Raw genomic sequence first — 25,230 nt, forward strand, 5'->3', positions numbered from 1 at the left:
CTTATACACTTTTCCTCTAGTCTGCCAACTCTGAAGGTAGGGAACAAATTTCCTTTGTTTTCCTTGAACCTTTAACATTTATTCAGAGTCTGACATATGGTTGATACATATGGTTGAACATTTTGGACTGACTGATGGAGTCAGAGGGTAATGCAGGATGAAGGAAAAGTTCTAACTGCTTTAAAAAATGAATAAAATAAGATATAAACATTTATTAGTAGTGGTTACCTCTGGTTAATGGGCTAAGGGTTACTTTAACACATTTATTTTATTTTAACTTAATATTATATTTTTTAGAGCAGTCTTACATTCATAAAAAAAAATTGAGCAGAAAGTACAGAGAGTTCCTATATATTTCCTTTCTTCTTTCCACTCCACATTTCCCCCTATTTTCACCTTACATTAGTATGGTACATCTGTTACAATTGATGAACCAATATTGATACATTATTATTAACTGAAGTCCATAGTTTACACTAGAGTTCACTCTGCTTTGTACAATTCTGTGGTTTTTGACAAATGCATAATGTAATGAATCCACCATGACAGTATCATACAGAATAGATTCACTGCCCTAAAAATCTCCTGTGCTTCATCCTTCTCTCCCCTCCCCAAACCCCTGGCAACTACTACCTTTTCCAGAATATCATACAGTTAGAATCATACAGTACACAGCCTTTTCATATTGGCTTCTTTCACTTAGCAATATGCATTTAAAGTTCTTCCCTTTTCTGTGTATATGTGTGTGCGTGGCTTAATAGCTCATTTCTTTTTATTGCTGAATAATATTCCATTGTATGTATGTAGTAAGTGTTTTTTGTTTGTTTGTTTGTTTTTTAAAAGAAGGGATAGATTTGAGCTGAGGGGAAAGAATCATATAATGGGATAAGTTTCAGATATTAAGAAAAATAGAATACAGGATTGACTGAGGTTCCTGAAGAAGTAGAAAGGCATGGAATCAGAATATATGAGGAGATTAGTATTGAAAGAAAAAGTTATACCTTTTGTTGAGACTGAAGGAAAGGAGGTAAAGGTGGGTTCTGATATTTGTACAGAAAAGGGTACTTAGCTGATAGTTTGGATTTTTCTCAGCAAAGTAGAAAACAATATCATCTACTGCACACTGGGGAGAAGGGAGTGGGATGTGGTAGAAGGCCCAAGAGTGGTGAAGTTTGGAATAGCTAATATGGAAAATTAAGAATTAAGCTCACCATAAATAGATTAAAAAATTATCCAAGTGGCACCGGAAGCCCAGAAGAGTTTGGAGTCTCTGAATTTGTAATGGCTTGTGATCCCCAAAAAGTGCTTGGCATTCTGAGATTAGAAACAGAGAATGGTTTCTTGGCTTGGTTAATTCAAGGTTGAGATTTGTTGGGCGACCAGAGAGGGGAAAAAAAGGGAGAACTAGTAAGGTATTGAAGATGCTTATGATCTTGGGTACAGATGCGGGGCAAGATAGGACAGGAAGTAAAGTCACAAGGGATTGATAGAGAAAAAGGAGAACAGAGAGTTTGTAAATCTTCCTTTGATAAGAAAGCAGGTATACTAGGAATCAAGTATCAAGAGAACTGGAAAAATAAGGTTTGTGATCAGAGATCATGACAAAGGAGTTTACAATTTGAGAGTAGTACACTTCTGGATGGTGACATGATAACATAGAAATGGATGATATAGGTTTTTTTGAGTCCAAAAAGTCATTTGAAAGATATATTCTTTTAGACATCTGAAAGCATCTATGTTGCTAGATCATCCGTAAATAAGCCAATACCACCCAAGATGACAGCAGGGATTGGGTAGAGAGGGGAAATATGAGCTAAGGTTTCAAGGTCCTCAGTGAATGAAGTGGAGAAGCCAGAAGATTTGTAAATGTCAACAACAAGAAGAAAAAGGAATATAGCTAGAAGTCATAAGCATCCCAGGAAGAAAGATTATATGAGGGAGGAAAAGTAATAGTTTAAAAGTGGCACAGGATGGGCTTCCCTGATGGCACAGTGGTTAAGAATCTGCCTGCCAGTGCAGGGGACACGGGTTCAAGCCCTGGTCCGGGAAGATCCCACATGCCGCGGAGCAACTAAGCCCGTGCACCACAACTACTGACCCTGTGCTCTAGAGCCCGTGAGCCACAACTACTGAGCCCATGTGCCACAACTACTGAAGCCTGTGCTCCTAGAACCCGTGCTCTGCAACAAGAGAAGCTACTGCAATGAGAAGCCCGTGCACTGCAACAAAGAGTAGCCCCCGCTCGCTGCAACTAGAGAAAACCCATGCGCAGCAATGAAGACCCAAGGCAGCCAAAAAAAAAAAAGGAAAAGTGGCACAGGATAATGAGGACAATACCTTTGGAATTTTGGTATGCGGAGTACGAGAGATGGAGGAAAAGGGATATCCTCCGGGAAAGTCATCTTTCAATCAAGGTAGAGAGAAGAAAGCATTTTTATGAAAAGATAAGGCTGTGGGTGTTTGCTTACAAGAGAACAAAGATTCCAGGGATCCAGAGGAAAATGTGTTATGGTCGATCAGTAGCAAAAGGAGGAGGAAGAGAAAGGTAACTCCAGGGTAACAATTTACTCCCTAGAAGCTATAACTTTGTTTATATTGCCAAGGTCATTAGCAAAGTCCCTGGAAGAGGATTTAAGGCAAATACTGATTTTATTCCCCATTTCCAATCTCTCTGGATGGATAAGGGTGAGGCAGTAGTTGGGAGCTGGAGTTACCTGTTAGTACGTAAGTCAAGTGGCTAAAGGTTTGGAATTGGTTCTAGTAGGAAAGCGATAGGGTGAGTAGTATCCTGAATGTAATGGAAGAAGCCCTATGAAGGGATGCTTAAAATCAAACCCATAAACAAAAGTTGAGATCCAATACTGGAAAAAACAGTAAAATTGAACCAGCCAGAGACAGGAAGAATGAAAAGGAAAATATTCTTACAATTGTGTGGGTTAGGACTATTGAGTATGTCATAAATCCTGAAGCTATAAAGGAGAAAGACTGGTAGAATTAATTACATAAATTAAAAACTTCTAAACAAAAAACTTTAAACAAAAGCCAAAAAACAAAAATGGAAAAAAATAATTGTAACATATGTGCCAGACGAAGGAAAAGTTGGTATTTTTACTATATAAGGAGCCCCTTGAAATAAGAAAAAAAGGACAAAGAATGTGAACAGGCAATTCACAAAAGAAGTATAAATGGGCAATAAAGTGATTGGGAAGAGGAAGGAAAATAAGCACATAAAATGATTCAATCTGATTAGTAATCAAAGAAAGGTAAATTAAATGAGATATGATTTTCACAATTAAATTTCCAAAGATTGAAATATTAATACCCAGTACTGACAAGGATACAGTATGGGAAAAGAGGAATTCTCATATTTTTTTGGTGGGATTATAAATTGATGCAGTCTATCCAGAGAGCAGTATGGCGCTATTAAGTGCATTAAAAATCTAGCCACCCTTTGACCAACTAATTTTACTTCCAGGACTTTATTCTAAGGAAATAATTTTCAGAAGAGGAGACAAAAATGTATGTACCTGGATGCTTATCATAATGCTATTTATAATAGCAAAAGACAACAGAATAAAAATAGGGGATTGGCTAAATCAATTAAGATACATCAATGTAATTGGCTACGACAGCCATTCAAAATGATGATGTAGACCTAAATATACTGACACGGAAGGAGGGCCACAATATAGTGTCAAGTGAATAAAAGGAGGCTGAAAATAGCATGCATGCTACGATCCATCCATCCATCCTTCCTTCCTACATACCTACCTACCTACTAGACCTAGGTGTATATGTGTGTATATATACATATGAAAAACATCTGAAAGGATAAATATTCCCAGATTTTACACTGGTTATCTAAATGGGACTGAATGATTTTAATTTTCTTCTTCATACATTTCTATATTGTTTGAATTTTTTTTTATCATGAGCACAGATAATTTTTTAAATAGAAAAGCCAATAAAGCTGTTTTCATTTTTAATTAATTAATTTATTTGTGTTTAAAAGAAATTTTAATAGCACTATTCAGAAAACAAATAATATTCATATGTAGAATTAGAATTTATTCTCAAGTAATGTAATGTCTTCCGAAAAAGTATCTTAAACCACTATTCATTTGCTCTCCTAGATCATTTTTATGAGCTCAAGGATTCATCCCTTTGCTGGTTTCTTCAGACATTTCCTTACTTTAAAAAAATTTATATATTATTTATATATAATCACCTTCTTATAATAAGCTATTTTCATTTAAAAACACAAACCCAAATACCCTCCAATAAACAGAGTTCATTTATATAATACTTTCTGATATTATGGGGCCAATAACAGCTGTAATATTTCAGGGGCTAAGGGAATCCCAATCTGTGTTAAAGATGCTGCTGTGCGGCGCAGCCTCACTCAGGTCCCACATGCATTTCACAGGGCGCTGTAATCACTCACCTCCGAGACTTCTACCCTCTGTCCATTCTTGTCATAGACAACACCTGTTGGTAAGTAAATAGAATACACATTTGGCAAGGGTTTTAAAGAAGGGTTTACATTTTTTTATTGTGGTAAAATATGTATAACATAAAATTTTTCATTTTAACCATTTTTAGTGAACAATTCAGTGGCATTAACATCATTCACAATGTTGGTCAACCATCACCATTATATATTTCCTAAACTTTTTCAGCATCCTAAACAAAAACTCCTTACCCTTCCCTATTCCCAGCCCCTGGTAACCTCTAATCTGCTTTCTGTCTCTATGAATTTGCCTATTCTAGATATTTCATATAAGTAGAATGATACAATATTTCCTATTGTGTCTGGTGTATTTCACTTAGCATAATGTTTTCAAGAATCATCCATGTTGTAGCATGTGTCAGAACTTCATTATTTTTTATGTCTGAGTATTCCATTACATGGATATACCACCGTTAGTTTACCCATTCATCTGTTGATGGACACATGGGTTGTTTCTACCTTTGGTCTATGGTGAATAATGCTGCAGTGAACACTGGCATACCTCTATCTGTTTAAATCTCTGTTTTCTTTTTCTTTTCTTTTCTTTTTTTTTGGTATATACCTTGGAATGGAATTACTGGGTCATATGGTAATTTAAAGGAGGATTTTTAAAAGCTTATTCCTTCTGATTCTATCATCCTAGACTTGCAGTTAAGCTCCTCGAATCCCCTCAGGCCACCTAGCTCTCAGTGCCCTATGAGCTCCTTTCCTCAAGCCAATGGTAAGAATAATGCTGCTTGGGGTGCAATTCTTCTCCTTAAGTGTGAGTGAGTTGAGGCTGGAGGCTAGTTATTTATGAGAGACTTCGTACCTCCGGAAGCCTTTCAATCAGAAAAGTTACCCAGAGGATACGTGTGAAAGTAGTGCTGGAATGTTTAGGATTCTTGGCCAGTAGACAGCATAGACAGAATGGGGGTGGAAGACAGTCTGATGCCAAGCGTAGAAACACCCATGACCCTTTTCAACCTTATCCTTACCCTTACCCAGTATATGGTCAGGTCATACAATGAGTAAGAAAATTAAGATCCTCACCCAAATCAACCATCCAAAAATAAGCTTTCAGAGTTTATACGTGTGAAAACTTGTTTGGCAGGGGTAATAGAAAATATTAGAGTGCTCTAGCTTTTTTTAACATTTTGACTTTAATTTTTTTATTTTTAAAATTTAACTTAAAAATTTTTTAATTGAGGTGAAATTCATATAACATACAAGTAACCATTTTAAAGTGTACAATTCAGGGGCATTTAGTGCATTCACAAGGTTTTGCAACTATCATATCTTCCTAGTTTCAAAGCTTTTTCATAATCCCAGAGAAACACCCCACGCGTCTATCTTTTTAGATGTGATTGCCTTCCTTAGCTAGTTAGTGCAGTGGGCATGAATGTTCACACATATAAGGACTTAACACTATCACAAAAACAAGCTTATGCCTAAGGCAGGAAATAAATGAATAACTGGGCCTGGGAGACACATCAAACTCTGAATACCCTTTGATGGCTTCTTTCTAGAGTGTTTATTGGTCTGAGCGGGAATCAGGAGAATAGCAGCTTCAGAAATATGCTGGTTGCACCATCTGATTTAATGTGAGAGTAACTAACATTGCCCAGACATTGGGAATTCCTTGAGGACGGAGATTAATTCTTATACATCTTCACATTTTCAACATCCAACACAATGGATTGCATCTAAAAGGTGCTAAATAAATGCTTTTGGTTAGAACTGAATGGGCTAGGTGAGCTTTGCTTAGTGAACAGGGCAGGTTGTGAGACTAAGAAGTAAATGTGAATTTAGAGGCATATAGATTTAGAGATAGATCATTCTTGAGAACAATCTGCAAAGTAATATTTCCCCAAGACTCAGGGAAAGCAGAAAAATATGCATACCATAGAATTTCCCATTAATAGAACACTTGTTGAAAATCATGATGTTCTGAGTCAGGGTCCCTGTTTTGTCGGAGAACACGTATTTGACCTGGCCGAGCTCCTCATTAAGGGTGGTGGTACAAGCCCGTGCTGGTGTGTTCTTTAGTTCATAAAACATCCTCCGATCCCAGTTGATATAGAAGCTGTTGCCCAATCTTATTATCTCAACACTAAGGAGAAAGCAAGAAAAGAAGGGTCCTGGGTCAAAGCAGGGCAAGCAAATTCATCATCCTGGTTTCCTTCCTACCAGTCCGGTGGTAGAAATGAAAATCAGAATATCCTCCTTGGGAACCTACAATCTTGAAGGACCCTTCGTACTAGCCAACCCATTGTAATTCTGACTTTGACCATTATCACTCAAGGCTTTACTTGATTACCAGACATACTGATTAACTTTGCTGAGGCATACTCCCTTTACAGCCTTTCTTCCAAAATTTTTGAAATTCTGCAATAATGCAAGGCCTGCCAGAGTTAAGAGCTAATTTATAAAACGTAGCCTAGGCTTAATCAGAGAGTTATTGCTGCTGTCATGTAAACTCATTGGTGGGGAAGAGAGAGAATCTTCAGACTTGAAATAGCACTTTGTTTCAGAAGGGAAAGATCTGTGAGACTCAGAAACAGCTTACAGGAGCTGACGACCCTCTGATAAATTTCTAGGCAGATCCAGCCTGACTGTGGGGTAGCTTTTCCCTAGAATAGCCTCCTCTTCATTTTATCCGAGTTTTCCCAATTGTGTTTGTCACATTCCACTTCTGTTCCAAATAACATGCATATAGATTCTTTATGGTTAACAAGCGTCTTCATTTTAAAAGTGGAGACTTTTAAGTGGCTTCCTTCCTATCATCATTCATATTTAGTTTGTGGCAGTTTAGACTGCTTCATTAGTAATCCCTGTCTGAGACAACTGCATTGAGCAACATGGATTTTTTGTTTGAGGTGAGGGAAGAGGTGCTCAGGCCCACATTATTGACTTTATTAGTCCTCATTTGTTGAGTCTTGACCTCTCCCTTCCTTCACCATACCAGTCACCATAGCAATCTCTCTAAACCCAGACATTTAATGATATTATTTCTTTCCTTGGAAAGATCTCTGCTGCTTTTAGGATAAAACCCAAACTCCTTGGCCTGGCATTCAAGGCTCTCCTGAATCTAATCCTAAATTACCATCCAACACCTTAGTCTAGGCTACTCACTGTTCTACGACCAGATCAAGCTTTTAAAAACCTCCAAACCTTTGTACATACTGGTCTTTCTGCTTGTAATATTCTTTTCCTATTTTCTGCTTGGTAAATTCTACTCTTTTCTCAAATATCAGTTTGATTATTACTTTTTTCTGTAAATCCTAAGCCTCTACAGGCAGAACCAACATATTCCTTTTCTAGGCTCCCATAGCATTCACATATACATTTCTATTACATCATTCTTCATATTGTACCTTAATTATTTACTTAAGTATCTGTTTCCATGTCTATGTTGTAAGTTTATCTAGAGGAAGGGTTGTCTTATTATTCATGTTTCTTTCTCTGGCACCTAATATAGTGCTTGGCACATAGTAGGTGTTCAATAAATATTTATTAAATTAGTAAGATAATTTAGTTATATTGGGTGCTTTTGGGGTTGGGATGCCACAGTGCAGGGTTTAGGAAACCTGAAAAGAAGGATGCAAAAAATGTGTTTGTGTGTGTGTATGTGAAAGGGAATGTTGAAAATAGAAAAAGCAGAGCAGAGTACAGTAAAGACTTATTTTACCTATATTTCAAGTTTTTGTTCAAGGTGCTCGTGAAAAGGGGAAGGAAACATCCTTCATCTTCTCCAACTTTTAGGAACCAGAACTTAAGTCACAATTACACCTATCTACCATTTGCCACATTGTTTCTATGGGAAAACTCATTCTGAGTTCTGAATTAACTGATTTACAAATGAATGGAATCTGTCTCACTGATAAACTAGGGGCTGCCTAGATTGTGCTTTAGCACCACCAAATTTGTGTGTATTTTTTTCTAATTATTTCATGTGTTTGTTTGTCTTATTTAGTCATGTACATTATAAACTATTTGAGGGTTGGGATAATTTTCTTTTGTATAACCCACATAGTATCTAGGATGGTATTCTGGATATAGAAAACATTTATGCAGTCTCTAGATATGTCTCAGAGTGTTTTGTGCACCAGGCACTGTGCAAAGTAAAGGGTTAAAGAGCACAGAATCTATGCTTTCTGAAAGTTCACAGTCTAGTTGGGGAATTAAGTAGGAAGTATGAAGTCAGCTTGTCCCCCAGTGGTCAAAGAAGCCTACCTGACGTAGAGGGAAATAGGCACCACGGTGTTGAGAATAATGAAGTAGGACCAGAATATAAGGACGGCAGAGACAGCTGATGAAGAGACGTATTCTTTCCATGGCAGAAAATCCTGGAAGTAGTAGCCTTTCTTGCTTTCCCAAATGCAATGACCAACTGCTAGGACAAAACACATGCTGCCTAAAAACAGAAAAATCTAGAAATCAAAAAAAGAATTAAATTAACATTTCATCCAAGATGTGCTGCTTCAGTTCTACCGTTTGGAGCCTATCTCTCAACAAAGCCTCTCTCTTTTCTTGGAGGGCAGGGGTGCCCTAACGCTCACAGTCTCTAGGCAGTAGTACACAGGACAGAAAAGAAAGCCCAACAGGAGCCATCCTTGGGATTTTGACAGGAGATAATAGTAACTAAAATATAGTAAATATTAATTAAGTGCCAATAATTGTGCTAAGTACTCTACCTGTATTATTTAATTTAATATTTATAATACCCGTCTTTTAATAACAGACAAGAAACTTGATATTAAGAATGGGAAAGTATTTTGCCTAAAGTCATTTAGCTACTAACTAGGATGGACAGGTCTTGAACTAGTTCCAGAACCCAATCTCTTAATTACTCCATTACTGAAGTGAGGTTCTGCTTTAAAAACAAATCTAAAATGTGTGGCGTTGGCTTAGCAGCTGGGGGTGGGTGGGTGGTAAGGAAATGGATATAAAAGGCTGACAATACAGCAATCATGTTTACAGTAAAGAATATGGTAAAACTGGAAGACAGACCATGTGCCTACTGAGGCTAGAGCTCTAAGGGAAATGGTTAGAATTAGAATATTAGTGTGTGTTGGCTGACTTTAACAAAAGAAAGAGTTGAAATAGGGGAATAACTGGCCAATTTTAAGCAGAAATGAGAAGGAATAGCGTGAAATCTGGGTCATCAAAGGACTGGAAAAGCCTATTACTTTTAGACACCAAAGAGGAAAAAAGAGACAAGATTGAGATCTTAAGCAAACAAGGCCCAATAATTCTTTTCAGCTGAATAAAATGAATCAGCCTGGAGGCAATGTTCAGATTAAAGATGGCACCTTTTTACCGAACCAAGATTATTGTTCTAGATAACCCCAACTTTCTTGTTATTAGGTTGAGAGAAAAGGGCATGGAGGGGAAAGGATGCAAAGAAAGAAGACAGATTTGAGAAAATCTGTTTAGAAAAGAACTTTGGGGAGGAGGGGATAATAATCCTGAACTCATTTTACAAAGCCAGCATTACTCTGGTACCAAAGCCAGAGAAGGACACTATAAGAAAAGAAAACTACAGGCCAATACCCCAGATGAATACAAAATTTCTCAATAGCAAACCAAATTCAGCAGCGTATTAAAAGGATCATACACCATAATCAAGTGGGATTTAGACATTAATGAAAGAAACTGAAGAAGACAAGTAAATGGAAAGATATCTTATATTCACGGATTGGAAGAGTTAAGCAATGTTAAAATGTCTATACTACCCATGCTATCTATAGAGTCAATGCAATCCCTATCAAGATTTCAATGGCATTTTTTATAGAAATAGAAAAAAAATCCTAAAACTTGTATGGAACCATGAACGACCTCAAACAGCCAAAGCAGTCTTGAGAAAGAAGCAAGGTGGGTGCATCTCATTTCCTGATTTCAAACTATATTACAAAGCTGTAGTAATCAAAACAGTATGGTACTGGTATAAAAACAGACATATAGACCAATGCAACAGAAATGTGAGCCCAGAAATAAACCCATGCATATATGCTCAACTAATATTTGACAAGGGAGGCAAATGGTGTTGGGAAAACTTGATATTCACATGCAAAATAATGAAACTGGACCCCTATCTTATACCACTCACAAAAATTAACTTGATATGGGGCTTCCCTGGTGGTGCAGTGGTTGAGAGTCCGCCTGCCAATGCAGGGGACACGGGATCGTGCCCTGGTCCGGGAAGATCCCACATACCGCAGAGTGGCTGGGCCTGTGAACCATGGCCACTGATCCTGCACGTCCAGAGCCTGTGCTCTGCAACGGGAGAGGCCACAATAGAGAAAGGCCCACCTACCGCAAAAAAAAAAAAAAAAAAAAAAAAAAAATTAACTTGATATGAATTAAAGACTTAAGTGTAAAACCTGAGATCATAAAACTCCTAGAAGAAAACATAGAAACATAGAGAAAAAGTTCCTTGACAGCCGTCTTGGCAATGACTTTATAGATATGGCACCCAAAGCACAAGCAACAAAAGCACAAATAAACAAGTGTGATTACATCAAACTAAAAAGCTTTTGTACAGCAGAAGAAACAATCAACGAGATAGAAAGGCAATCAGTGGAACGGGAGAAGATACTTGCAAACCACATATCTGATAAGGAGTTAATATCCAAAATATATAAGGAAATAACTCAATAGCAAAAAAAAATTCAATTAAAAAATGGGAAAAGGTCTTGAACAGACATTTTTCCGAGGAAGATATTCAAATGGCCGATAAGTACATGAAAAGATACTCAATATCACTAATCATCATGTGATACTCTTGGTGGGCATGTAAATTGGTACAGCTACTTTGGAAAACAACATGGAGGTTCCTCAGAAAATTAAAAATAGAACTACTGTATAATCCACTTCTGGGTATATGTCCAAAGGAAATTAAATGACTCTCTTAAAGAGATGTCTCCACCCCATGTTCACTGCAGCATTATTTACGATAGCCAAGACAGGGAAATAACCTAAGTGACTATCAACAGATGAATGGATAAAGAAAATGTGACACACACACACACACACACACACACACACACTACAGTGGAACATTATTCAGCCATGAAAAGAAGGAAATCCTGTCATTTGAGACAAATGCCCAACTCTCCAAAAAACTGCCAAATGCTTTCCAAAGTGGCTGTACAATTTTACATTCCACCAGCATCACATGCCCACATACCTGCAGAGAAGACATGTATGATGTTATTGTGAACCACTTCTAAGTCTACTCAGGGGTCTTCAAACCTATGCCCTTTATCACAAGGTATGAATTGCTCAAAGCAACCCATCCCCACTGCTAGAAAATTTTAGGTCTCATCTTTGAGTCACTGATAGAAAGTCTTTGGAGACAAGAGTGTGAAGGCAGGAGGAGAAGATATAACTGGGACCATTCTCAGAAAATGAGATTTAAAAATCCTTATTATGAAAAATTTCAAACACATTTAATGTATATAAATACTATAATGAATGCCTATGTGCCCATCACCCAGCTTCACCAATTATCAATTCGTGGCCAGTTTTATTTTATCCCAAACCTCCTCTTCCCCTGTCCTCCCTTTTATTTTAAGCAAATTTCTCACATTATATAATCTTTTTTGCAAACAGTTTAATATATCTCTTTAAAGGATCTTATTTAAACACATAATCACAATACCTTTATCACTTAAAAAGTTAGTAATAAATCCTTAATATCATTCAATATTTGAGATTTGAGAGTTGAATAAGGGATGGAGGAGAACAAAACAGGAGGATCAAGATAAAAAAGAATAAAATCTGCTTTCATTCCTAGCCTAATGCAGATTCATACTGAGTAGTTCCGCTCTTCGTGATGAAGGTTTCTTCGGGGCCATAAAACCCTTCTTAATCTTACTCCTCCTTCCTTATGCTTCTCTTTAATGGGTCATGTGAAAGCATGGCTTATCCTCATGGTTCAGATTAAACTTCAGTGATGAGTTCTACTGGCTTTGCTTCCCCTTTGGACAGTCTATGTGGCCAATATTAAATCTGAGACCATATTCCTCTACCTGCCACTTCTCCAGGCCCGACTCCATCAGCTCCCGTGGGAAAAAGTGGGGAAGGTAAAATGATTATAATAAACTATTATTATTTATTTATAAATATAAATTTATTTATAATCTGTTTATTATAAATTATTAGAATAAATAATTTGATACCCTCTGAAGCTGTGGGAGAAAATTACTGAGTGAACTTCAACACCCTTTCTGCTCCATACCTGTTGCCTGGATAATTGAGAATTACCCATCAATCATTTCCAGTGCTGTGCCATCCCTCCATTGTTAGACTACGAGTCCTCCAGAACCAGATCTTTCTGTTCAGATTTTTTTTTAAAATTTAATTAATTAATTAATTTTTGGCTGCGTTGGGTCTTTGTTGCTGCCTGCAGGCTTTCTCCAGTTGCGGTGAGCTGGGGCCACTCTTTGTTGCGGTGTGTGGGCTTCTCATTGTGGTGCCTTCTCTCGTTGTGGAGCACGGGCTCTAGGTGCACAGGCTTCAGTAGTTGTGGTGCACGGGCTTAGTTGCTCCGCAGCGTGTGGGATCCTCCCGGACCAGGGCTTGAACCCGTGTCCCCTGCATTGGCAGGTGGATTCTTAACCACTGCACCACCAGAGAAGTCCCTTTCTGTTCAGACTGAGCCAGCAGAAAGGAAGTCGGCTTTATCGGACCAAGATCCTGAGAGCAGGGCCTCTCCCCCTTCAGAGAGGCCTGCAGGGGCAGGACACAGTCTGCTCTTTCCTCATTCCTAGAGCTTTTCCTGCCATCCTGAGGCTTTCTAAACCCTTGCAGATGTTCTCTTTCTTAAGAAATATTCATGTTGTGATGGAGTTTATTGGTACTTAGCCTAAAGCTTCACTTTGCTTCCTTTCTATAGGAAGAAAGAAACAAGAAATTGGTTTTTGCTACAAACCCCAGATGTTACTTGTTTATTACAAGAGCCAGTCAGACCCAAGAAGACCTGTGTGTGAAGAGTGGTTCCAGTAAAGGCTGAAAGAGATACTCAGTTTTGTCAAGAACTAAGGCCATTGCTGGTCACAGTGGAGCTCCCAGGCATCACAGGCAGTCTGTAAAAAGAGAGTACTCCTTGGTCCTTTGGCCCTTCACCTCTGTGCTTTTCATTGTGCCTTACCCAAGAAGTATATCCTGGATTTCTGGCATCATTCAAATTTCAAGCACTGTGCCCCACAAATACGTCCTACTTAAGAGACTAGGGTTCACAAAGCATTGTCATTGTGAGCTCTGGGGAGATCTGGGGAGGGGGAAAGGACCAAACTCCAGCTCCCCTGTGGGCTTATCAGGAAGGAGTTTTACTAAACATGCTTCCTGTGTCTGTCAGATTTTCTCCTAAGAATCATTTCCAAAAATGGGAAAAAATGAAGTGTTTAAATCAGGAAGGATTTCTGCTTCAGCTTTGAGAAATGACAATGCATTATATCTAACTACACTGACAATGTCTTGGCAAAAATACCACATAAACAAAACTGCTGAGCTGTTAAGAACATAGCTAATTCAAGAACATTTCTTCATTTAATAACCATTCAAAAGATATTTCCTGAGAACCGTTTTGTGCAAGGATATAGAGATGAATATAGCATAATCTCTACCTTACAGGCTCATAATTTGGTAGCTCAGGTATTCATTCATTTTTTTCACTAACTCAACACATAATAATAACACATTTTTTCCCAAGAATATAGAGATGAATATAGCATAATCTCTACCTTACAGGCTCATAATTTGGTAGCTCAGGTATTCATTCATTTTTTTCACTAACTCAACACATAATAATAACACATTTTTTCACTAACTCAACACCCATAACTCAACAACATAATAATGATGCTCCTGTTATGTGTCAAACATAATTCTAGGGGCTGGGATACAGTGGTGATAAAAGACAATGCCTTAACTCTCAGAGAGTTTGTAATCCTGTGGAGATATGAGGAAAACAGATATGTTAAGAAAAGAAAAAATACAAATTAACTAGGGCTAAATGCTGTGAGGAAAATAAAACAAGTTAATACAATAAAAAATGTCTTAATGGAGGTGGCCACTTTAGATAGGGTGGCAGAGAAGGCTTCTCTGAAGAGGTGACGTTGAATACTGAAAACGAAGCAAGCCATGCAAAGGCCTAGATAGACATTGCCAGCAAGGGTAAAGGTCCCATGATAGGAACAAGTTTGCTCTCTCACTTGATTCGTAGTTTACCTGGGTATAGATTTCTAGGTCAAAGTAATTTTCACTAAGAACTTTGAAGGTATGACCCTATTGGTTTCTAGGGCCCAGTAGTGTTAGTGAGAAATCTGATGCCAATCTAATTCTCATTTTTTGTTAGTATCTTATTCTTATCCCTATGAAAAAGTTAAGGGACTTCTATACACCATTGGCGTTCTAGAATTTCATGATGTTTAATGGATGCTTTAAATCTGAAATTCATATCCTTCTTCAATTCTAGGAAATATTCTTCTATTATTTCTTTGACAATATTGCCCCCTCCATTTTCTCTTTCTGATACTCCTGGGAGATCATGTGGGGGCTCTTGGTTTCGTCCTCCATTAAAAAAATGTATTTAACTCTTTGACTTTTGGTTTTATGGTCTAGTAGTATTCTTTGACTCTTTATTTCAGCCCTTCTATTGGCTTTTTAATTTCAGTAATTTTTACTTTCCAAAATTCTTTTTGTTATTCTTAGATTGCTTTTTTATTCTTTCATTAAAAAAAAAAAATTTAGGGAATTCCCTGGCGGTCCAGTGGTTAAGACTCTGCGCTTTTACTGCTGAGGGCCTAGAGTGGATCCCTGGTTGGGGAACTAAGATCCCACAAGCTATGGTGTGGCCCCCCACAAAAAATTTTAGCCTATTCTTATTTTATTTGTGCAATTGCTTCTTCTAAGAATACTAGTAAAATTCTTTTGAAAGTTCTTTTCTTTTATCTTCCCTGAATTATAATCTGTTTTTTCCAGAGTCAGTTATTCTCTTTGTTCATCCTCATCCTCCTCTTTTGTGCTCCTGGTTTCCTTCCAGTTCACTTAAAAACAGGAGTAAAAGAGTAGTTTCATCATTATAGGTTGGTTTTATTTCCTTGGGTTAATTTTGTTTCTCGAGCAGACCACTCCCCTATGGGAAGATGGAACCATGCATTCTGTGTAGGTAGGCAGAATGTGTTCTTTCACTGGTTTTACCCTAGAGTACACGAGGAGCTTGCTGGCAAACTTGAGTCCCCCAAATTTAAAATAAAGTGGGTTTTACTCTGAAGTGATGACACCCACATTAGAAGCCCTACCTCTCTGCGGATAGATTGTTAAATTTCTTCGGAAAGCAGTTCTCTTGTTTGAGACTAGAGGTCAGATACCTTTGTTACTGCTATATGTATGCCTATAGGGGTGGTAGGATGGTACAGAGGGCCAGGTGCTGTCCATGTTGTTTCATGGGCAGTTTTAAAATTAATTATCCTGATTATTACCCCCACATCTTACTCCTGCTCTCAATTCCTGCTGAATCTAGCTCGGAACTACTCTTGAGGAATGCATTTCCGCGGAAGCTTTCACTACTCTGGTTTATTTATCGGTATAATCTATCTACTTTCTGCCTTCCAAAAGCTCATCAGCATCTTGGGTCTGCTGACAGTTCTTCACGCTCTGTCAGGGGATTTATTTTCTATTTGTACTTCCTCACAGTCATTTCTTTAGGCTCAAATAGGAAGTCTCAACGTCCTTCTTAAACTAGATGCCCAAAAGTGAACATGGGACCCAAGATAATATTCCCTACTTTCTGAAGGAATGATTGCATGAATGACCTCATAAAGGTAGAAATTCATAGCAGCTACTCTGCTAGTTTAGCTGCTCTGGGTATTTACACTGCTTCTCTGCTGCAGCCATCTTGTGAGAACTTGAGCAGAGAACTGCATTCTCTTTGGAGACTCCCATTGCAGATCCCTCTATACCTCTGCTTTAATCTGCTCTGGTGTTCTCTAGGCCTGCTATTCAGCCACCATCGTAGGACTTCCTTTCACTGTTCTCATGTTTCCTGGCTTCCATATCTTTCTTGGTTTATTCTCTTGTTTTGCTTGAGTATATACTAGAAGCTTCCTAAGAGAAGATATATGATAAGTAAATTTTTTGAGTCTTTGCACATATGGATATTTCTTTATACTTGCATTTTATTGATAGTTTCAATGGATTTAGAATTATAGGATGCAAATAATTTTCTGGCAGACGTTTGAAGCGTTGATGTTTACCTTCTGCTGTTGCTGTTGAGAAGGCCAGTGCTATTTTATTTATTTATTTATTTTGTGGTACGTGGCCCTCTCGCTGTTGTGGCCTCTCCCGTTGCGGAGCACAGGCTCCGGACGCGCAGGCTCAGCGGCCATGGCCCACGGGCCCAGCCGCTCCGCGGCATGTGGGATCCTCTCGGACCGGGGCACGAACCCGTGTCCGCTGCATCGGCAGGCGGACTCTCAACCACTGCGCCACCAGGGCAGCCCAGCCAATGCTATTTTGCTTCTTGAATATGACATTTTATTTCTCTCCGGAAGCCCTTAGGGTCTTTTAAAAAAAATTTATAATTTCTTCACATGTGGTCAATCTGCCATGTTAAACAGATTTGTCATGTGTTTTAATTTTGTCTCCCCAGGGAAATAGCAAGTATAGCAGAAAGAGCATTAACTCTGAAAAGTTATGCCTAGATGGATAGATGTGATTATTAATAAAATTATGTATGTAAAGCATCTGGCACATATTGATGCCCCATCTCCCAAAAGTGAACGTATATACTTGAGAGCTGGACCCAGGACTTATAAAACCTTATGATCCTCACAACACCTGGCACATACTAGGCACATACTAGATTCTCAATAAATATAACTTGATCTCACCATACACAAAAATAAACTCAAAATGGCTTAAAGACTTAAGTATAAGACATGACATCATAAAACTCCTAGAAGAAAACATAGGCAAAACATTCTCTGACATAAATCATACCAATGTTTTCTTAGGTCAGTCTCCCAAGGCAGTGGAAATAAAACCAAAAATAAACAAATGGGACCTAATCAAACTTACAAGCTTTTGTACAGCAAAGGAAACCATAAACAAAATGAAAAGACAACCTACTGAATGGGAGAAAATATTTGCAAATGATATGACTGACAAGGACTTAATCTCCAAAATATACAAACAGCTCATACAACTCAACAACAAAAAAACAAACAACCCTATCCAAAAATGGGCAGAAGACCTAAATAGACATTTCTCCAAAGAAGACATACAGATGGCCAAGAGGCACATGAAAAGATGCTCAACATTGCTAATTATTAGAGAAATGCAAATCAAAACTACAATATGGTATCACCTCGCACTGGTCAGAATGGCCATTATCAAAAACTCTACAAATAACAAATGCTGGAAAGGGTGTGGAGGAAAGGGAACCCTCCTGCACTGTTGGTGGGAATGTAAGTTGGTGCAGCCACTGTGGAAAACAGTATGGAGGTCCCTCAGAAAACTAAAAATAGAATTACCATATGATCCAACAATCCCACTCCTGGGCATATATCCAGACAAAACTGTAATTCAAAAAGATACATGCACCCCTATGTTTATAGCAGCACTATTCACTATAGCCAAGACATAGAAATAACCTAAACGTCCATCAACAGATGAATGGATAAAGAAGATGTGGTACATATATACAACGGAATACTACTCAGCCATAAAAAGAACGAAATAATGCCATTTGCAGCAACATAGATGCAACTAGAGATTATCATACTAAGTGAAGTAAGTCAAAGAGAAAGACAAATATCATAAGATATCACTTATATGTGGAATCTAAAATACATATGGCACAAATGAACCTATCTATGAAACAGAAACAGAATCACAGACATAGAGAACAGACTGGTGGTTGCCAAGGGGGAGGGATGGAGTGGGAGGTGGGGTTAGCAGATGTAAGCTTTTCTATATAGAATGGATAAACAACAAGGTCCTACTGTATAGCACAGGGAACTATATTCAATATCCTGTTATAAACCATAATGGAAAAGAATACCAAAAAAGAATGTATATATATGCATACCTGAATCACTGTGCTATACAGCAGTAATTAACACATCATTGTAAAGGTTCTTCTGACCATTTTTTTTTTTTTTTAGATTCCATATATATGTGTTAGCATACGGTATTTGTTTTTCTCTTTCTGACTTATTTCACTCTATATGACAGTCTCTAGGTCCATCCACCTCACTACAAATAACTCAGTTTCAATAAAAAATATGATTTGATGACAATGAGTCTTTGCCATTATTTTTCTGTGGGACTTTATTTATGATATTTATCTTTACTTGTCTCAATTTGCATATTTGTCAATGGGGAAAATACTTCTTGACTTGCTTATTGTTCATGTGTTGTGAAGCTTCAGTTAGTGAATGTGAAAATATTCAAAAAAGTTAAAATCCCTCTACAGATGTCAAGTACAGTTTCTGGTCTCAAAGCTGAATGAATCTTTTTTTTTTTTTTTAACATTTTTATTGGAGTATAATTGCTTTACAATGGTGTGTCAGTTTCTGCTTTATAACAAAGTGAATCAGTTATACATATACATATGTCCCCATATCTCTTCCCTTTTGCATCTCCCTCCCTCCCACCCTCCCTATCCCACCCCTCTAGGTGGTCACAAAGCACCGAGCTGATCTCCCTCTGCTATGCGGCTGCTTCCCACTAGCTATCTATTTTACATTTGGTAGTGTATATATGTCCATGACACTCTCTCACTTTGTCCCAGCTTACCCTTTCCCCTCCCCATATCCTCAAGTCCATTCTCTAGTACGTCTGCTGCATCTTTATTCTAGTCTTGCTCCTAGGTTCTTCTGACATTTTTTTTTTTTTAGATTCCATATATATGTGTTAGCATACGGTATTTGTTTTTCTCTTTCTGACTTACTTCACTCTATATGACAGTCTCTAGGTCCATCCACCTCACTACAAATAACTCAATTTTGTTTCTTTTTGTGGCTGAGTAATATTCCATTGTATATATGTACCACATCTTCTTTATCCATTCATCTGTTGATGGACACTTAGGTTGCTTCCATGTCCTGGCTATTGTTGAATGAATCTTCCTAATTTTCTAAAATCCCATTTATTAAATCCAAAGGATATAGAAAAAGAACTGTAACATTTACCATAATAAATAACAGAGAACACACAATTTGTAATTCAGATATTAATGAGAAATGTACAGAAAAAGGGCACTTTTATTTTCTAAGCAATAGAGTAAAAATAAAATATAAAAAGTAATGGAATCAAGTACAGGCAGCACTGGAACCACTCAGTCATGCAGAGAAGCTGTGTAAGTGAAGAAATTAATCTGTCTATATCTAACAAGAATAAAGACCACCCGTATATAATAGCATGGAAATAAATTAATTAGTCTTCAATTTAAACTTTATTCTCAAAGCTGATTATTATCTATTGAGTGCTTATAAAAATTTTTTATTGGAATATAGTTGATTTACAATGCTGTGTTAGTTTCAGGATACAGCAAAGTGAATCATTTATACATATACATATATCCACTCTTCTTTAGATTCTTTTCCCATATAGGCCATTACAGAGTATTGAGTAGAGTTCCCTGTGCTATACAGTAGGTCCTTATTAGTTATCTATTTTATATATAGGAGCATGTATATGTCAATCCCAATCTCCCAATTTATCCCTCCTCCCCTTGCCCCCGGTAACCCTATGTTTGTTTTCTACATCTGTGACTCTGTTTTGTAAATAAGTTCATTTGTACCCTTTTTTTAAGACTCCACATATAAGCTATATCGTATATATTGAGTGCTTTTCAAATTTCATTTCTTAGCAGCAGAATCCTTTATTTTCCAACTGAGATCTTACAGAACAGATAAATGTGAAGCTGCTCTTTTTAAAGCAGAAACTTCAGAATGAAGAGGCCGAACAAAACTCTTGATCTTCTCTATTCCCCCTGCAGCAGACCTTAGACTCCTCTAAGGAAATAGAGTTTGAAAATCATTGGTTTAAGTAAGGTGATCTATTAGTCCAAGTAAGGTTTTATTAAAGTGGTCATGAGTAAAACTGGCTATGAAAAAAAGTGTCTTAATTTCTAAAGCAGGGTCCAAAATCTATTCTGGTACCACTAATCAAAGTATCAAAGCTTCAACAAGTTATGACTGTCCTCCACAACAGAGGTATATACTTGAGACTCCCTTGTCAATGAGTTCTGTTCTTTTCTGCTTCAGACATTAGTATGTGGGGTCCTAAAACTGCTTGAGGTTTTCAAACAACTAAATTCTGACTTGAAAATACCAGCTACTGCTGTGGAAGGAAGGGAAGCATGCTTATTTGTAAAGAAACAGAAAAATGTCTTTAACTTACCCAGAGCACAAGGACATTCATGAGATGGTCTATGTGTGTCCGTTTAAAAGTGGACTTTCCACTGTTCTGCATTAATTTGGTGTCTGGTCCTAAGTGAAACAGGGAGACATCACCTCTTAGAATCACGGAATATTCTCAAGAGGATTGAAATTGGGTTAAAATGTACCTTTATGATCATTTTATCAAACCTCTTTCCAATGCTAAGGGATGAAGTCCTGGAGAAAGGCTCATGCTTGGTGCCAATAACTCAAAGAATGGAAAATTTGTTTCTAAGGATAATCCCAACTACTTCTGCAAAGTGCATCAATGCTTGACACCTCCCTCTCTTTGCTGCACCTTAGTCTAGTTTTTCACTCATAAGTCAGAATAGGAGCCACAAGCTTCTCTCTCATCACCATCTGGTTTATTTAGCTTAGAAAAGGGATTTTCTGATAAGGAGAACTTCACCTTCTTTTGAGGAAACCCATTGCTGGACCAGGCTCTATTTAAAGTTTCTAATTAAGAAATGGAGAAAGGAAAAGGCAATGGCAGTGATTTCTCTTGAGGTGGTAGCTTGGGAGCTGAGATTTCTCTGGAGCTGAGAGACAGAGACTCTGCATTTCTTCATGACAAGGCAGATAGTAAGTAGAAATAAAGAGCTTTTTTTTTTTTTTTATAAGAGCTCCTATAGGAACCAACATTTTTTTTTTAAATTTTATTTATTTATTTATTTTTGGCTGCATTGGGTCTCTGTTGCTGTGCACAGGCTTTCTCTAGTTGCGGTGAGCAGGGGCTTCTCTTGTTGCGGAGCACGGGCTCTAGGCACGCGGGCTCAGTAGTTGTGCCTCGTGGGCTCTAGAGCGCAGGCTCAGTAGTTGTGGCGCACGGGCCCAGTTGCTCCACGGCATGTGGGATCTTCCTGCACCAGGGCTTAAACCCGTGTCCCCTGCACTGGCAGACGGATTCTCAACCACTGCACCACCAGGGAAGCCCTAAAGAGCTTATAATGGCCACTGGGACTAGAGTTGGAAATTATTATCTTACTGTGGTTGTTGTCATCAATGCCCACTGTCACCGAGGGCACAGGGTGGCACAGAATCTTCCTCCATTTTCCAGCACTACCTTATAACTTAAGAAAATCCCTCAATAAGTATAAGGGATTATGGTTCTAAATGCCATCTCAAGATGGGCCACTGCTAATGAGCCACATGTGCCTTTTCTCTGGCATGAACACTTCATATTGTATTTTATATTCTACATAATGACCGCCGTGTTTATTTTTTCCTCATGGGAGCAATCCACATGTATACTCTCCCCTTTCACATGTTCCCCTTTCATATGCTAATACTATGTGTACTTCTATGTGTATACCTTCTCTTGTGTCCAGATATGTTTAGAAAGACTTATGAATGCTCTGTGGTCTTGGAACACAAAGCCTTCCTCTAACAAAGGCAGGGCTGATATGCTGGCAGCTCATTGCTTGGAAAAAAAGTTGTTTTTTTCTTAAATTATCCATCCATCTATCCATCTACCTGCCTCCCTTTCTATCTGTCTCAAAGCCATAGTGTTCTGGTACATATCTGAGCACCATATCTGCATCCTGAAAACTAAGTACCCACAACGTGGCTACTAACGGAACCCAGCAGGCTGGGGGTCTGTGGTCCCCACGAAGACGTACCAGTAAAAATTACCAAGCCATAGCACCAATCTGTATTCCTGATGATGCAGCCTCGGAGAATCAGCCTGTCATGATCCAGGACGTAATTTTTTCCTTTATAAATCAGTATTCCTGTGAATCTGTCCAACCTGTTATTGGGAGACTCACACCTCACTTCTCCTGAAAAAAAAAAAAGAAGGAATAAGAGTCCTGACTCTGTAATCTTAATTCTTTCCTAACAGGACAGAGGAGGCTTAACAGAGAAGAGGAAAGAACATCCCCTTTTCAAAATATACACACATCTTTTGCCTATCCTTTCTCAGCCGCTACCCATTTCTCACCAGGCAGACAAAGTGTTCTGGGCATCAAAGAAGAGTAATTCTGTGACATGGGTCATCCAGAGAGAGAACAACCCACGCGATAACCTATCACCATCAGTACTTCTAGATCAAATGAGCTGAATCTGAAGAAATTTTAAAACTACTTAAAGCAAACCTAGTATTTGTTTCAAAATGGAAATAATTTGACTTTTTCATGATTAGTAAAGTAAAATATGCCCATTGTAAATACATATACAACATTAAAAGGAGAAAGGAGAAAGTAAAATTCACCCACTGCCTCGAAATAAGCACTATTAAACTTCTGTAGTACATCCTTCCAAGTTTTTTTCTATACATGTACTCATAAACATACATATGTTTCCAAAAACAGGTTTATGTTACATATACTATGCATAGTGTATTGCAATCTTTTTTCACTTATTAATATGTTGTGAATATTTTTCCATGTGAATAAATACCAACTTGCACATCGTTTTTAATAAGTTATATAGAATTCACTGTATGGATATACCACACTTTAACCAGACATCTCCTAATAAAAATTTGGGTTGGCAAACCTATTTCCTAACTCACCATCAAAGGCAGACAGTAGCTTCAGGTTATCTTCCATCTCACTGGTAACTGAGATGGCTTGCTTCACTTTCAAGTTGGTTTCACTAGAGTAAAGAATGCACATACATAACAGCAGCACAGGTCCAATTTCTCCAACTTTAGAAAACAGTTGTTACCAATAGAGCTTGGGCTATAGGCTTGAGCCGTGAGAGTCACTCCCACTGTTATCCTCTCTCAAGAAAAGTTTTGAGGTGGGATGGTTCTACAGGGAAGCTGAGTACTAGCCCACTTGTTCCACTCTCTCCCTGAAACACATATCAACTACTTTAACCAACCTATGAGATCTTGCGGGTCAGATGCTCTAGAAAAGCTGAAGAAACATCACAAGACAACCTGGAGGGGGTACCTGCTCCCTTCAAGAATAAGGAGCAGGTCCTGGTAAGAAAGTGCATATACCTCCAAGTAAACATACTCCTCATCTCATAAATATTTACAGGATCCATGAAGGGATCCCACTTAACCATTTGCTGATACAAGAATGCACAGAGACAGAAGTAAAAAAGAAGCCACATTTCAAAAAGTCTGTGGGCACCAAGAGGAATAGTTGTAAGGATGCAGATCGATACAAAACTCCACAGGACAAGCTCTCTGAAGATGGCCTCTATACTCCAAAGATCTTAGCTTTTGCACGTTAATGAATTTCTACGTTAAATCCTTTCTAGAACATGGTTTATCAGTACATAATTACCTCCATATTCATTTCCCCCCCTGGAAACTTTGGAACTACATTCTGAAATTTTACAGTTCCGTTAACGTCTTTCCTACCACTCAGCATTACTGAATATAGATAGACAGAATGTCTCCAGTTTAGAGATGGAGAATACGGAGTTTATTTGCCCAGATTCTGCACCAGTGGATGCTAAATTATTGCTGTCAAGAGCTCAGCCTTAGACTTGAGGTCCCAAGAGTCTGGCCTCCTATCTTATCTAGATATTTCTAGCCTCTTTTAGCACTTCATTCTCTGCATCATGTTCTCCCTCAGTGAGAAATCACTCTAAGCTGGCTCAACCGTCTTAATGGATTATCAGGAGGGAACACTCACCCGTCCAGTTCTGCTGTTTCTATATATGTCAGACTGTAGGGCTCACTGCTAGAGAGTAATAGTATATCAGCCTGTGGTCAGAAAAGTCAGAGAAGATAAGGAAGGCAGACTTTTAACATTACAGTGTAACAAAAGCAATTACCTCAGGAACAGATGTTCATCTTAAGAATATTAAAGACATTTGGTTTACTTTCTTTGTCTAGGACCCATCACTGCTACCACACACCCCCTCTCCAAAAACTAGTCATATTTTACCTGTAGCTATGGTGAGAAATGGACAAGAACAAACTTCTTACCACAGGAGATGTTGATCTCTGGATGCAAAGTGAGGAAGGTGAAGGTCACCAAAAGGAGTGGTCACAGAAGTTGCTAAAAGGGTTCCTATTCAAGCCAAAAGAGAAAAAGCCACAGCCCAAAGAGGTACTCACCGTGACAACCTGATTATTTTCTAGTTTTATTATATCTCCCACTTGGACATTCATCCATTTGTCTGTCACTATCCTGCAAGAAAGTGAGCCTTGAATGCCTGCATGCCTGCTCTGAGAATTTCCCCACAGCCCTGTTTTGACAATCAAGAAGAAAAAAAAAAAAAAGCTGAGATGAACTCAAGGCTCAAAGGAGGACCGAACTGGGTTTGTGATACTCCTTGCTACAGTCAAGAATGGGGCCTACTTCTCTTGACTTAAGACTATAA

General features: G+C 38.2%; 1 protein-coding gene across 2 annotated transcripts in view; it reads right to left on the bottom strand.

Annotated features, from left to right (window-relative positions):
• The window catches only part of LOC113619986 (phospholipid-transporting ATPase FetA-like), a 73,950-nt gene that overhangs the window by 22,645 nt on the left and 26,075 nt on the right, over nucleotides 1-25,230 (bottom strand). Inside the window, exons 7-14 of one of the 2 annotated variants that reach the window (XM_027105585.1) lie at nucleotides 24,965-25,037; nucleotides 24,537-24,607; nucleotides 23,456-23,538; nucleotides 22,563-22,721; nucleotides 20,906-20,994; nucleotides 8,726-8,922; nucleotides 6,394-6,602; nucleotides 4,445-4,488 (exon numbers count right to left, since the gene is read on the bottom strand). In XM_027105585.1, coding sequence (XP_026961386.1) covers nucleotides 4,445-4,488; nucleotides 6,394-6,602; nucleotides 8,726-8,922; nucleotides 20,906-20,994; nucleotides 22,563-22,721; nucleotides 23,456-23,538; nucleotides 24,537-24,607; nucleotides 24,965-25,037 — 925 coding nt within the window. Of the gene's footprint in view, nucleotides 1-4,444; nucleotides 4,489-6,393; nucleotides 6,603-8,725; nucleotides 8,923-20,905; nucleotides 20,995-22,562; nucleotides 22,722-23,455; nucleotides 23,539-24,536; nucleotides 24,608-24,832; nucleotides 24,865-24,964; nucleotides 25,038-25,230 lie in introns of those variants that run through there. The other variant, XM_027105586.1, reaches the window with a different exon arrangement.

Source organism: Aethalodelphis obliquidens, unplaced genomic scaffold (genome assembly GCF_003676395.1).
Source record: "Aethalodelphis obliquidens isolate GAN/ISIS:26980383/991018 unplaced genomic scaffold, ASM367639v1 scaffold7, whole genome shotgun sequence".
In the NCBI taxonomy this organism is placed as follows: domain Eukaryota; kingdom Metazoa; phylum Chordata; class Mammalia; order Artiodactyla; family Delphinidae; genus Aethalodelphis; species Aethalodelphis obliquidens.